Genomic DNA, 15,512 nt, shown 5'->3' on the forward strand with positions numbered 1-15,512 from the left:
CTGTGTACACGTTTGACTTCTCATTGTAACACGTGGAGAGCGACAGCCTCAGAACTGATCAGTTTAGTGAATGAAAGTGTGTGCGTGTGTGTGTGTGTGTGTGTGTGTGTGTGTGTGTGTGTGTGTGTGTGTGTGTGTGTGTGTGTGTGTGTGTGAGTGTCCTATGTGGGTGTCGTGTTGGATGTGTAGATGAGCGAGCTCACCCAGTCCCAACACATGTGCCGAGCTCAGGGCATTTCACTTATTCCCCAGCTTAGCACCGGATTTGGCGCCCACAATGGGGTCGTGGCCGCTGTGTCTGACCCCAACTCGAACTCCTGCACCGGCCGACACGGCGGCTGCAGACATGTAGTATACTGTATGCCGGCATAAATGAGCAACGTGCACGTAGGCACACATACTGTATATTGTTTTCTGAGTGTTAAATATGAACTTTTTCTAACCTTTTATCCTGCATCAGATCACATTTATAGCACATAAAAAAAAAAAAAATAATTGAAATGATGACACTGCAGATGTTCTTTTTCTTACATCTGGTGTTGCTACGCTCTCCAATACAGAAAAAAACATTCACCTCAATGTGGAACTGTGCTTTTAAATGCACATTTTTCTGAGTGCACAGTGCATTGAGGTTTCTAAATACCTCAAACTTCCAAATGTGAACTCATAAGAACTATTTTGAATCAGATAGTACTTGGTATAGGTTTTCAATATGATGCTCATACAATAGTGCAGTGAGGTGGGGGTGCATATAAAATATGCTTCAGTCGCTTCACTATTGACAGGATATGAATTTAATTACATTTGAAATTAAAGTTGGAGGTTGACACATCTTGATTTCAAATCTGTTGTTGTGGTGCGCAGATCCTAATACAAATTAAACAAACAAATGTAACTGCATTACTGTTGTTTTAAAAAAACAAAACAAAATCACACAGAAGATTAAAAACATGACAAATGATATTAAAAGAAACTATGTGAAGCAAAGCTGGGTTGTTGTTTTTTTTGCCCCATGTGCCCGATTTTCTGCGCTTTCCTTGTCTAACAGATCATAATTCATCTTTCGGTAGTCTCTGTGGTGACCGTCTCACCTCCCGAAGCTCCTGCACGAGCACGTTGAGCCTCTCGTTCTCCGCCTGGGAATTGGACGCCACCGAGCGGCTTAGCGTCACCTCGGTCTGCAGCTCCAGCAGCCGGCCCACGTAGTAGGCCTCCTTCGAGGCCGACTCCTGCAGCAGCGTCTCCTCATTGGTCTCCCCGTCCTCTGCCACCTTACGCTGGTTGGTGTAGGCCTGGCCGAACGCCTGTGGGCGACCAAACAGGAACGATTACACAAGGTAGGGAGGAATTTTTGTTTTTGTTGTTTTGGGGAAAGGGAAAATCATAGTCACACTGATCCAAATCCTGTCATACAGCATCAACATCCTAATCCATGTGGGGGATTTACACCCACCGCCATGAGAGTCTGACGTTCACAGTAATGGCGGCTCGGCGTATTCCTGCTGCTGACCGCAGGCAGCACGCTTGCAGGGGCTCTCCCTGAAGGATTCCTCCTGTCGGCCCATGTGGGTGATGTTTCATTGTGATCAATAGACACAGTGTTCCCATTTTCCTGACACAGGTTTTCACAGCACTGAAAGCTGACGGGTCATGATAAAGGAGCTGAGGTTTGATTGAGGAAATCAAAGCAGGTATCAACAAGAAGAAAAAAAAAACAGACCAAGCATTGTACTGTACACCTACTGCAATCAGAACCTCTGAAAACCTCTGAACACTGTATGAAGTGTATGAAGTGTATGATGTTCACTTACCTTTGGTAAGTGAACATACCTGCATTTGTTTTGTACAAACACGATTTTCTGAATGTATTTTTATGTTTGCTGACTCCACAGTCTTCCACAGCCAAACCATGCAACTGCTTTTGTGCTTTGACAAATACCAAGTGTTACACATTTCATTTTTGTCTGCACATCAGCAGGACAAAAGAAGTATTGAATCAATAGAGTATCGTCTGGGAAATATTTTATGGTTGACATATGCAACATGAAAATGTAAACAATACTTCATGCGCGGTCATTACGATGCCCTTCCACCAAATTGACTCTACAAACTAAATAATAAAGGAGTGGTGCATTCTGAACTGGGTGTATTAATAATTCACTCCCAATCCCACGACACAATCATAACAACCGTTTCTCTGTTGAGGATGAATCATTTATAAGGAACAAGTATCAATTATTTGCAAAAGACGTGAGATGTTTTTTTTTCTTCTTCCCATCACATTAGCATTTTTTTCCCCTTTAATTTACATGTGTATTACGTTCAACGTTAATTTAAGTAATTCTATTCATTTTAATGAGAAGTTTCAGGGGTGCTGGACTTTGTAGACAGGTTGAGGTGAATTTCATGGATGTTGCGGTGAAGTTGAAGATCGTGTTTGCGGATGATGTTGCCAAGGGGAACGAGCAGAACGAGGATGAACAGGAGAGGGCCAAGCAGTGAACCTTGGGGAACTCCTTGGGGCAGAGGAACACTGGGTGATGTGCAGGTATGGACTATGATGCCTGTCAGAGATTTTGCCCAAGATATTGAATATTTATGTGTTTACATTACAAGATTCCAAAAGTGAGATTAACATTCTGTTTATCGAGATCTAAAGGTAAAGACCTCACTGGTGAGCCGTTTGCTGAGGGAGGCTTGAGTTTTGTTCTTCGTGGTCCCAGATTGGACTGTATGGTCAGTGGTTGTGGGAAACATAAAGATCTAGAGATCTCGATTAAGATTCTTCATTATTTGTTTTAATTTCTTTGTTTCACTTCTTTTAAAGCTTTAATGTGTTTCTTTTATTAATATATTTTTTATTTCTTTGTAAAGATTTTCTGTATTTCTTTAATATCTTTGTAAATCACTCTGTGTTTGAATGGTGCTCTATTAATAAATTTGCCCTGCCTCGAATTGCCTAGTCTTGTTTGCGCAGGTTCTTTAATACACTTTTTTTTTTCATTGTAAGAAAACCCAAATTCTGGCACAAGCAATAATCACTACTGTAAAACGTCTTGGGTATTTGAGACATTAAGCCGTTCAGCCGCAAAATTGTCCACTTGCTTCAGACTTTGTAAAAAAACAAACAAAAAACCCCCCCAAACACTCATGCAAAAATATATTCTCGAAGCCCCTTTTTATCCTGATTTTCTTTTATTCGTCCCTCTCTTTCAGACTCCCTTCTTCGCTCGCCCCCCGTGCCCTCGCCCACTCTCCCGGGAGGCTCAGTGTGATTGTAGTGAATGACTAAGAGAGGAGAATCGGCCCCCAGGAACAAAACAGCTGATTAATTCCAGGCACAGTGTGACTGAATGAGCTGCGAGGTTGCCGACGTCCGAGCCGTCCTTCCAGCAACAGCTGAGCCCTGCGGGAGGGAAGGTGGAAATCCTGGGACCCTGTTTGGGGCAGGTTATCTTTTTGTCTGGCAAAACAATATGCAGCATTTCTACTGAATAACGACTGAATTTCCTGTTGGAGTGGTTTGTAATATTCTGGTGCGGTGTGAAATTACAGTGTGGAGCCAGGAGGAAACGGCTGAAATGAGCTGAAGAATCGACAATTTGAAGTGTTTATGGAGCTTGACTTGTTGTCTGCCCCGGAGTTGAGTTGTCATTGTGAGGTTGCCAGACAATCTGAGAACACTTCACAATGTTGTTGTTCCCAGTCTAATAGCTATAACTTGTCATATCGCATCTGGCATGGGTTAAATAAAGGAAAAGTTTTAGGTTGAACAAAGAAACGCCAGCTGTTTTGTCTTCTTTGTGCTGAATAAAGCCGAGGCCAAGGTCACTTTAAGCTTTATCAGGTAACCATGACTATTATGGTAATTTCAGCATTTCCTTCACACTGAGGCACCATTTTATAGAGAAAACAGAAAACCTTTGTTGCATTTTGGGTGTCCGTTTTACAAACGACAGTGCTCGGAGTCGCTGAACGTTGAACTTTTTGAAAACGCCCCCCCAAGGTGAAAACTTTCCGTGGAAACGAGAGTCAACGCAACTTTTTGGAAAATGCCATGACTCTGTGTGGACAGCACCACGGCAGCAGTGAGTACTTCTTCTGCTAGGAGATGTGCAACAACAACAATGGCGGCCTTTCCCACAAAGCAAACTATCAGATCCACAATATGATTTCCTCCTCAGTAAACGTCTCCAGAACCTGCCTCCGTAGAACAGATGCCTCACAGGAAACCAAACCTCACAACACCAAGACGTGCAGATTTCCTATTTGCAGGGGATGATTCACACGCAGTTCATCCACACGGGGTTGGTGAGTCCTGGAAGCGTAACGAGAGGCAGATGGTTTCATAAGAACCTTCCTTTATGGGGTGAGCCACGCTTCTCCAAGTCCTCTCCCTCCATCTGTGTGCTACTCCTCCCTCTGAGGAAGAGGTTACAGTGGATGACACTGATGGCCGTGGCCTGTGTTTACACACAGTGCGCTCCGGCCCGCTTGTTGCTGCTTTGCCGTATCGCTTCAGTTGGGTTAAAAATAACATTGCGACAGGAGTGCATTTTTCATGTTAATTACACGAACAGCACTGACACTGCTGAATGCTTCATAATTATAAGAATGGATCGAAACCCCCCCCCCCCCCCCCCCCCCGTGTATCTGTGTCCTAATTGGCACCCCAACGTGAAGAACAGCAGAGAAGATTAAAATTTAAAAACAATTCCTCTGGATGATATAATAATGGCAGCCACTCACTGACAGTCTGTTTGGATCTGTGTACTGCAAAGCAAATAATGGATTCAGTCCTGAGGCTCCATATCCTTATGTGCCTCAATGGTTAAAAGTCCAGACAATAGAGTCCCTGCAGATAGAGTTTCATCCCCGGGGCCATAGAGGGAGGAGCAGGCAGAAGGAGGAAAAAGAAGAAAAAAAGCTTCACCAATGTGAGAGGAGTGTCTCACCCTGAAATCCATCCCTGTCTCATGCGGTCCCTAATGAGGAGCCAGGGGAGGGGCTCTGGGAGTGTGATCGTGTATTTGTGAATGCAGATACAGTAGGAATCTATTTTTACACACAAGAAAGAGAGTTGTGTGCTATTCTCGCAACAGCAATTAATCTTCACCCTGCTTCGGTAATTAAGGAGGCCGAGTCAGGCATGCAGATGCAAGAAGTTTCTCTATATTTTAAAAGTTAGCCGAGGGTCAATAGATGTAAAACGCAAAAACAATGGTTTTTCACTTGAAACGCTGTCGTTTAAATAAGAACTAAATCCCTTCTGTTCTTCATTTACCCAGCCTTTCGACTGTGACGGATCATCCGCAATATTGCTTTTCCCTTTTCATTTATTTTGCCGAATTCAGATTAATATCACATTCACAGTCCATTCTGGGCTTGTGGGGGCTCAGAGCTCCATCTGATCACTTTTCACTTTCTGTTTCCAGCAGATTGCTCACATGTGAATCATTCATGGAGCCTAACGCATGCAATATCCTCAGTTCAATCCTCCTGTTTGCACATTGTGTCGCGACTGGTATCATTCATAGATTATCATCTGCAAATCGCAGAGAACAACAGAAAGCCCAATCTGTTTGCGTCAGTGTGCAATTGAGCACACTTTATTCAAATAAAATAGGCCCAAAAGAATGTGACAAAGGAAAAAAAAAATCCGATCTGAATCAGTGCTGCGATAACATGATAATATTGACAACGGAAAGATCATATATATCACCATGCTATGAATGTTCGATCGTGACGTGGGGGAATTAATGAATAATTTCCTCCAAGGATTGATAAAGTGACTCTGATTCTGAAAGATCAACGACAAGCTTTAATCTCTGTTCCTGCAAAAAAATGTGATGAGTTGCACAGTCAGAGAAATACGGGTATTATCCGACTCATAAGAAGCACAATTCTTATGAATAACACACACTAACAGACACACTCAGATGAGAAACACGCTGCTTCACGTTGTGTCATGTCCAGATGGTCGGCCCGGCGAACCACGAAGGGGATTTCAGAACCATGGAGAGAGACATGCAGGACTGCTGCTGTGCAGCCGGGACATAAACACTGTGTGAGGAAGCAAAACATCATTGGACTGATACGAAGTAGATAAAGAGAAAAGAGGCACAGTTTGTGCAACTCAGAGATTCACGGCTGATTTCAATTGGGTGTGGATCCTGCCGTGGCCTTGTTACAGCAGTTTGAGATGCAGCCAAGTTATTAATTTGTCATATAGAAAGACTTCTGGAAGATATTCAACATCAGAGTCTCCTGAATATTCACAAAGCCTGGGAATGTTGTGTGCAACGAGTGAAGGAAACAGGAATACACAAAACACGTCCCTCAACTCTACATTTTGACTGCAGTGCAGAAGTCTGGGGATGTACACCACACAATGAAACAGGTGGAAATGAAAAGTCTCCAAATTGCACATCGTCTCCTTTACATACTAATTAAATGTGTATTTGGTTTATATTGTATTCAAAAGTTCAAATGGTGTCATGTCTCAATCCCCAACTAGAAAATCTATTGAACATTTCGTTTCATCAAAAATATACTGAGGTGTCTGAGCTGTTATAAGTAGAGCAGATAGAAGCAATGATTTATAAAAGACAGAGTAGCAGAAGCTGCCAAAAAAACCAAACATCATTTATATTACATCTTCATAACCTCCTGATTTCCTTTCTGTGTTTTGTTAAAATCCGCTGACAATGATCAGAACATGGTCAAAGGTAATGGTCTCGACTTTGCTATTTCCCTTTTGAACACATTGTTTAAAACCTTTTTGCAGACCTGAAATTATCAGTATTATTGTTTACCACAGTGCACTGTAGTGTAGTGGATAACATTATCACCCACATGATTTTAGCCCATAATAACCTTGAAAATTAGACTTTAAAGTTTTTCTTTGTTGTGGGGCAGAGTATACTTGATGACTAATGTCTATATTTACACAAAACAAAACAAAACATTTACCACTAAAAATGACAACAATATCAGCATGAAACCAATTTTAATGAAACCTTCTGGTGCTAAATGCGGCGAAATGTCCAAATGAACCCTCCCCTATAGCTGTTGCATTATGGGTGTTTCTACAAACTCATTTTGAGCAACAAGGTAGCTCGCTTTCATGGCTGCACCACCGATATCTCAGCTCGGTTCTCTGCGTCGTTTTGTGTCTGCCACTTCTCAAAAATGTGTTTTTACCGACAGGTATGTTTTGTGTGTCACGCAGTCTGACTGACATTAAAGTGAATGGATCTCTTGAGGAGACGCTGGAGAACGTTTGAAGGAAACGTTGCCCCGGTAATATTTTGTCCTTTGACAAGGACAAAGAGACATCCCCATGTGCTTCTCTGCCACGGGGAAAAGTGCCAAGTCAAGAGATCTGTCATCTATAAAAACACACAAGCACATTTCCCCAAGTGAGAGGAAGCTGGGTAATCACACCCCAGCAACAATGGAGGTCAGTCACATGGAGGAAAAAAAAACAACAACTAACAAACACGTCACAACAAACGATTGAAATTGATCACATTTAAAAATCCACATGAAACTGTACGTTTGATATTTATCTGAATGCACACACACACACACACACACACACACACACACACACACACACACACACACACACACACACACACACACACACACACACACACACACACACACACACACATCTAAATGTAAGAATCTGATGTGACGGTGCTAATGTTCCTTTGTGTGTGTTAATGTGCTCTGGGCCACCAGACGTCCTCCACTGAATCAGCAGGGACTTGTTTACTTTATTATTCTGCCATTGAGTGGCCAGGCATGCTCCACTGCACCATTTAAGTCCTTTAGTCTAATTTCCCTCGCTGGTACCTCAGTCGCTCCTCTACTCATGAATTACTGTCCACATAAACAATGAGGTAGCATGACATGAGTGCTTTATGGATAGTAAAGAGGGAGGATTTGCCCTCCTTTCTGCTGCTTCTTCCTGAACTGGCATTTACTGCACTGAAGCCTATTATCCCTCTGATAACAATATGCTGAAGTGTCAGCATGCAGAAAAATAGCAGAGAAATACTTTAATACCACTTCAAAGTGGAAAATCCTCGCGATTTGCAGGAAATCCACAGTGGTGTCACATCTGCGGCTTCGCTCGCTGAGTCAATATGCAGAATACATGCCGGGTGACACTGAGAGGTCTGCCAGGGGACACACTGTGTTTGGTTCAAAAGAGGTTGCTTGTTCAAGTGATTCAATTTGGCGCAAGACTGCTTGGCGATAAGAAAGGTGTTTGGATTGTTTCCCAGAATGCCTATCACTTTTGTGTGCTCAGTCTGTGCCCTGCTGAATGGAGAGTGTGCAGCTGTGAGGAAGATTCGTCTTCCTGATCCCAAATTTACCAGGGTTTTGACTCAAATCCTTCCTGTCTTATCTCTTCCCTCAGCCAATCTGAGCACAACCCAAAGTATTTTTAAACAACGGCTCATGAATTGTTAGCGCATCTGCTTTTAAGACAAACAACTTCTATGCAAAGTGAACGAACAGGAATTTGTGACATTAAATACGAGTTCACAGTAAGGAAAAAGCCATGCGTGCGCCGACAAACTGTTTGAACAGACTGTACCAGCTGCAACTGTGTCACTCTCATTGCTTGGTAATGTGCCCTGCAGGAGCTCATGAGCCAGCCAACCACAAAAACACACGGCCCAACCTTCCAGCCGTTCTACCACACTAATTCATGTTCAAAAATACACACGGCTACAGGCACACTCAGACATCCACTTCACTGGTATTCACGTCCGACTCCTGCCATTCACTTGAATAGAGCGTGAAGGCCGGCAGGCTAATATAATAGATTAGAAAAAAAAATGTAAGGAAAGGCTTTTCAGCATCGGGGAACAGGAAAGAGAGCGGAAAGAAAAGACAAATTTAACTAAACAATAAATTATTACATTAAAAAAATATGCATATGTGCATCCTCTGACTCGCATTGAATCTGATTAGATCAGCAGAGAAAGTTTCGGTTGAGAACAAATGAACCTGCTAATTATTTGTATAAAATATCCAGTGAGATAATAGAAATATCAGTCATCCTTCCTGTGTTTTACCAGAAGAAAAAAAAAAAAACTTGTTGAGATTAAACATCTTTTTAAGGAGTGTCCTGACCAATACGAGCAGCAGTACATTAAGGTTCCAGACAAAACATTCACATAAAACAGATAAAACATACAAGAAAAATGTAAATACATTAAGATTTTCCTGTAACTAACAAATACTCATATGAGTATAGTAGATCAGTTTTGATGATTTTAATTCTTGTACTTTCTGGGACTCCAGTAGAGGAGATACAAAAACCTAAATTAAAAACTAATTTTATTAACCTTAACTGTGGTGGTTTGTCCTGCTTCAAACTTAGTGGCAAACACGAGCCTTTTCTGTGTTGAGTTTGCATGTTCTCCATGGGCTTGTGCGCACTCCCCATAATTCAGAAGCACGTGCACTAAGTGGGTTCACTCCAAGAGGGTGACGGGTGAAGGCAGGATTCAATCTGTACAGGTCAAGCTGATTATCAGTAAATTCAACATCCTAATTGTGTCAAATAATCTAATGATGAAAATTCCTTGAGACTCAAATAATGATGTAATTGACATTTACTATTATGCAAATTTCTCGACCCGTCACTTCCCCATAAATTCTTCCCCAACATTTTTAAGGTGTTTTCTCATCATGTTTGTCCTTAATAATAGTAATAAAAAAAAAAAGAGACTACTTAATGAGTCTCCTCTGTGCTGAGGGGTGAGTCTTAATGGCGAAGAAGAATTACAGCTCTAATGTGGGATCGACCCACTGTCTTCTCAGTGCTACACCTTCACCTCCCTCCCTCCTTCCTACTGCTCTTTATGTCTTCTTTGTCCACATGGTGGAACAAGGAAGATTAAAAAGAAAAAAGAAAAAAAAGGCAATCAATAACCAAAACACTAGAAAAAAAAAAAAAAAGGGGAAGCAAACACAGGAAATGAGCCAAGACTGGTGGGGACAGTGTTGAGGAATAAAAATATGGGAAGGATGGGAAGGTGTCTGGAGACGCTCAGGCTGATTGATATTCTGCAATAGTGCCAGTAGACACACCCAGACAGCCAGCCAGAGGCACGAGGGAGACACACAGAGCAGATTCAACTGATAAAATAGTCTCCTTTCTCCGCAGTGGGTCTCTCTCTGATAAAGCCAGATAAACACAGACTACAATGGAGAGGCCAGCGTGCACACCCTGACCCTGTTGGTATTGACACATGGGGCCTCTGGGTGACTCAGAGCTTTAGTGCAGAACCTCGAATCCTTTTCAGACTGCTGTAGAAGCAGGCTAACACAATCCTCGTTTACACAACAAGGTTTCATGTGAAAACGCTTTTATTTTTGTGATTTCGTTTCAGTAAAGTTTCACATTTACATGGCAACGTTTTGTAAACCATGAACTTTTTCTAAGGCCGAAATTCTGAAAACAGTGTAGTTAGTATGTTGGCCCACTAATTGGTGCTGTTGGTTGTTATTGCGATGAAACCACACACACACACACACACACACACACACACACACACACACACACACACACACACACACACACACACACACACACACACACACACACACACACACACACACACACACACACACACACACACACACACACACACACACACACACACACACGTGAAGAGAAGAATAACATTAACAATGGTGAGTACAGGGACAATCGTATGGACAGACAATAAAGTTGGATTGTGATTACAGATGACTCTTAACTGGAGAGACTATGGACTGGGAGTCATGCCGCTCTGCAGGCCACCATTGTTGTTATTGTTCATCTACTCACACATGTGCAGAAGAACTATTTAAGACGGCTGTTGTGTCCAGTGTTTCCGCCGTCAACACTGAGACGGAACTCAAGCATTTTAAAAAAGTTGCGTTTTCTCCCTTTTCCACAGAGACGAAGTTGGGCTGTCATAAAGTTCCACCTTGGGAACCATTTTCAAAAAGTTGCATTTTCAGTGGCTCCAACCACCATTGTTGCGTAAACAAATGGACCACCAAAAGGCAAAGACACTTTAGTATTTTCACTTGAGAACGAGTGTTATATAATCAAACACTTCAGCCTGAGGTTGACAGTGTTCAGTAAACTCCGCTCTCTTTTTGGATGCTTGACTCAAAATCGCTATTTTTGGTCCCTGAATACTTTTTTACTGGTTACCATGGCTGATTTCATGAATTCTTTTTTGTGGTGTTGTGGCGAGCATTGTTGCTTCACAGTGAGAATATCTCCTGTTCGATTCTGAGCCTTTCTAGGTGAGCTTTGCAAGTTCTCCCTCTGCATGGATGGGATTTCTGCAGATATTCCAGTTTCGTAAAACATGATTGCAAGTCTGGGTTTTGCTTTTATCTACTGTATGTCTCATTTATTTGCTTATTTGTTATTTTTTTACTAACATTATTAAAGATTAAAAAGGGTTAAAAAAAAGCTATGTAAGAAAGGAGTGACGGAAAAAAAACCCCAATATGCACTATTTCACAGCAGAGAAACGTAATTAGGTAATAAAAAAAGAGAGGGATTAAAAGTTAGTGGAGGAATGAGTAATATAATGATGATAACAATAACTCCAACAATAATATCATGATGTAACACTTAATAAGAATTATTGGCCCATAGTTCATATATTATATGAAATAATCGTGTACAGACAATATATAACATACACTTATAATATTTGATTGTACAATAAAAAGCAATTAATCTACATATATATGTCTGGCACTTCGGTCAAATTTATTCCAGACGCTCCATTTGACTATTTTTTCAGACTTTAATTTTTTTTAAACCTCAATGTACCGTCTTAAATGTCTTTGGTCTTTCATTTTCCTGACCTACTTACTTTTGACACCGCCGCAAAAAAGAGTACAGTAATTAAACAGGTTAACTAGGCGATCATTTAGTATCTGTCCAACCCCATAACCCTTCCAAAAGGGTCCAAAAGACAGAGACAGATCTCTGACCCCTTTCTGTGTCACACACACACACCCATCAGAAGTGCATGTTTGAGTGTGCATCGCTCCCGAGCTCACTGTGCTGGATATAATGGCCTCTGGTCATCTAGATAGGAGACTTCTCTTTCCTTGGTATGTGGAGAAGATAAGCAGTGAATACGACTCCGCAGTAGAAGAAACTAAATTGCTCTGTCTAGACTTTAAAAAAGAAATAAAAAATCACTGGCGTCGGCGATGTTTTCAAATCTGATTTGACAAAAGTAAATCATAGGAATGCATTTAAACAATGGAGAAAAAAAAAAGAATATATGTAGCATATGAATACAAAAGTTTTCCATTGAGGGGACAGGCTGATTTTTTTCGGTTCGCTTTCAGGAGTTTGCAGCCGACACAGCTAAAGTAGACGACTAATCGATACAGCAGCCGCAGGCAGGGGAGTCCTGTTCCTTCTTACTATATTTCACTGCAGCAAAAAGAAGCTTTCCAAAAAAAAAACAAAAAAAACAGAACAGCACAAAATCTATGCAGGCCGAGATTCTGCAGATTTATCCCACCTATGTTTCGTTCATGAGATCATGAGATTTCAAAAAAGCCAAAAGAAAATATAGGTCAAATTTAAAACAAGTGAAATTGATGCTGTATCCTCCACAGTGTTCTGCTGACGCCTGCACTTTCTCTCCTCTCCCTTTCATCTCCATTAGGTCAACGCAGCCATAAAAAAGAAAAAACAAAGGCAGATGGGTTTGAGTCGCTCATCGCTGCCACTCCAAGCCTGCAGACACGATCACAACGTCGCTAAAGAAAGACAGAAAGAAGCCGCACACAGACGCACGCAAAACGTTTTGATGTGAGACTCAAACGCAAAGAAATAACCTTTAAGTGCTCACCCAGAGAACGCAAACGGAACCACCCTCCACATAAAATCCTAGAGGGCAGACAGGTCCTTATCTTTATGCCGACCAGCATCCCTGTTCCTGTTGACCAGGTCAGAGGTCACCCATAATTTATTGGACCACCACGACAACAAACCTCCCTTCCTGAACAAACCACAGCTGCAGGTCACACCAAGCACAGGCCAGCACATAAAAACCTAAATGTGATTAAAATGAAAATTGTTTCTGTGGCTCCTTACTTTGATAAAAGCTTCGTGTGCGACTGATTCAACAGCTGTTCAATCTGATAACAGGATGTTAAAGGGGACCTGTCAGATGTGTGTCGCCAACATCCACTGATTCCAACAATATGGGCGCGTCTCAGCTCAGACATGGCATGTTGTCAACGCGCAGAGCAGAAATCGATGCATAATTCCACCTTCGCTCCAGGGAAGGACCGTAGGGGGTTTGTGGGGAGAGGAGGAGGAGGGTAACAGGAGATGAGGAGGGGGTGAGGGTTTCGCATAACTGAAGGAGGGGAATAACACCGTCTTAGGAGGTATTGATTCAGCCTCTCCAGCCATGTTTACGATCCTCCTAATGTAAAAGGAGCAAAAGGAAAAAAAGGGACAAAACCCCATCTCTTCTTTCCTGCCATGACAGATACATTTACAACCAGAGCTGCTCTCTCTTCTGCAACTCCTTCAAACACACCAAAGTGAAGGAATGTTAATTAGTAATTAGGATTTTGCGATTCCCCGGTGGTCTTTACTTTCTGAATAATAATTAGCCAGATGCACAGAGGAGGGTCAAACATTCTGCTTAACTTTGATGCACTGGAGTCGTGTCAGCAACTTTTTCTCATATAACTGCAGAGTGTAACGTTAATCACCTCCTAAAAGGTGATGCTTCATCACTAATATATCAACGGCTTTGTTCTGCAAGATACTGAAGGTTCAAGAGAAACAGCAGATTGTTCACCGTGCGCCGTCACTCACTTTAACAAAAGTTTCACAATTTTATCTCGAGTTCTTTCCGTATAATTCACAACCATGAAATAGTTATCTCATTTCTTTTTTGATTATGTTTTACAAATGTACCTAATTTTCACCTGATTCTTCTTCTGTCAACATTTTTTTCCATCACATCTGTAGCATTTTATTTTTTATTTATTTACTGTTTACACTTTGCTCTTCTGTTCCGGGGCCACCAGGTAAAACAACATGGATGTCAATACATTAAAATCAAATTCTATAGAATAAGGTTCAATCGTACAGTTATTGAGAATTGGTTATTGGCAATCGCATGTCTTTTATATTTCAATTTGTCATTTTCAACTTGCAGCACTTGATCACAACGTTCATAAAAAACATAATTCACCACAATACAGTCGAACTTATTGTGCATGTTTAAATTGCAATAATGATATATTGTCCAGTTGGCTGGTGTGAGTCCACAACCTTTCCTCTCATGTCTGCTTGTCTTGTTGCTCTGCCCTCCATATATCTTCCCTGATCACCGTTAAGCCTTTCCATGTATCACATTGTGTAGTTTTAAGTAACTTAAGACATAAAAAATGTTCCATATCCAGGTGGGAGAAATGTCATATTTATAAGTATAAAGAATTGCACTCCCACGCTTGGACTATGTATGTGCCGGCAAGCTTGTATACCTCTTGTTATTGTAATGTGAATGCTTTAAAACGGGAAATGGGATTTTCCCAACTATCTAATTTCCCAGCTGCATCAACTGAGCTCAGATCTGAGTTTGATTGTGTTGGTTCATCCTGGCTATCTGTCCAGATTTCAACATAAATACACATACGTTCATGTTCAAAGCCCTGTGAATGTTCTTTATTGTTCAAAAAGTAAAGTCTTTAACCAGAATCAAACTCAGGGCATCCTTGAGTTGAAGCACAGATTACCAGCCTCTGTCTGACTGTGAAAAAGAAAGTGTACAAGTGTATATACAACACATCTCTTTCAATCAGATTCATTGAACGTGCATCCAGGAAGTCACTGCCGCTGGTCCAGACGTCACAGTATCTCCATGGAGGATCAGTTTTTCTGAGAAACACGCTGAATGACGTGTGTGTAAAGATGAAAACGCATGAGGAAGACTGGTCGAGCCCCACTGCAGGGAAACCAAACATAACACCGTCGTGAACTTTTCCTGTTATAAAGGCCTTGCAGACACAAATGATGCGTTGTACGAACTGCTGGCATGACTTTGAATAAGAGAGAAAGATCATGCTGACATGATGAATCGTGACTGAATCTTCCTTTCTTTTTGGTATTTGAAGTTATATGTGAAGAGTTTGATGCGGATCTCAGCTGGCATTTTCCTCAGCCTAAAGCCTTCAGAACAGAAGTGACCTGTGAACCACTTGCTCCCAGCCTATCACAAATGTCAATTCTTCTGAAGGCCTATTATTCAAAGGAACCGCGAGATGTGCTTAGACATTACAGAAAAATAAAAATACAATGGAGACGATTCAGGCGAAACTTTTCTGAAAACTGACGACCGTCCACATGGAAGGAACAGGACGGTCAAAAGACAAAACGTTAAATGACAGAAGAGGGAAATCGAGCTGTATGATGACAAGGCTGCGGT

General features: G+C 41.6%; 1 protein-coding gene across 2 annotated transcripts in view; it reads right to left on the bottom strand.

Moving 5' to 3' along the window:
• Positions 1-15,512, bottom strand: part of bicd1a (bicaudal D homolog 1a) — a gene marked incomplete at both ends in the record, with an annotated part of 32,959 nt that overhangs the window by 11,655 nt on the left and 5,792 nt on the right. For both annotated transcript variants that reach the window (XM_080475806.1, XM_080475807.1), the window contains one exon: positions 1,092-1,304. In XM_080475806.1, the coding sequence (XP_080331932.1) occupies positions 1,092-1,304 (213 nt within the window). The remainder of the gene's footprint in view (positions 1-1,091; positions 1,305-15,512) is intronic.

This window comes from Lipophrys pholis (assembly GCF_963383615.2).
Source record: "Lipophrys pholis genome assembly, chromosome: 11".
Lineage (NCBI taxonomy): Eukaryota > Metazoa > Chordata > Actinopteri > Blenniiformes > Blenniidae > Lipophrys > Lipophrys pholis.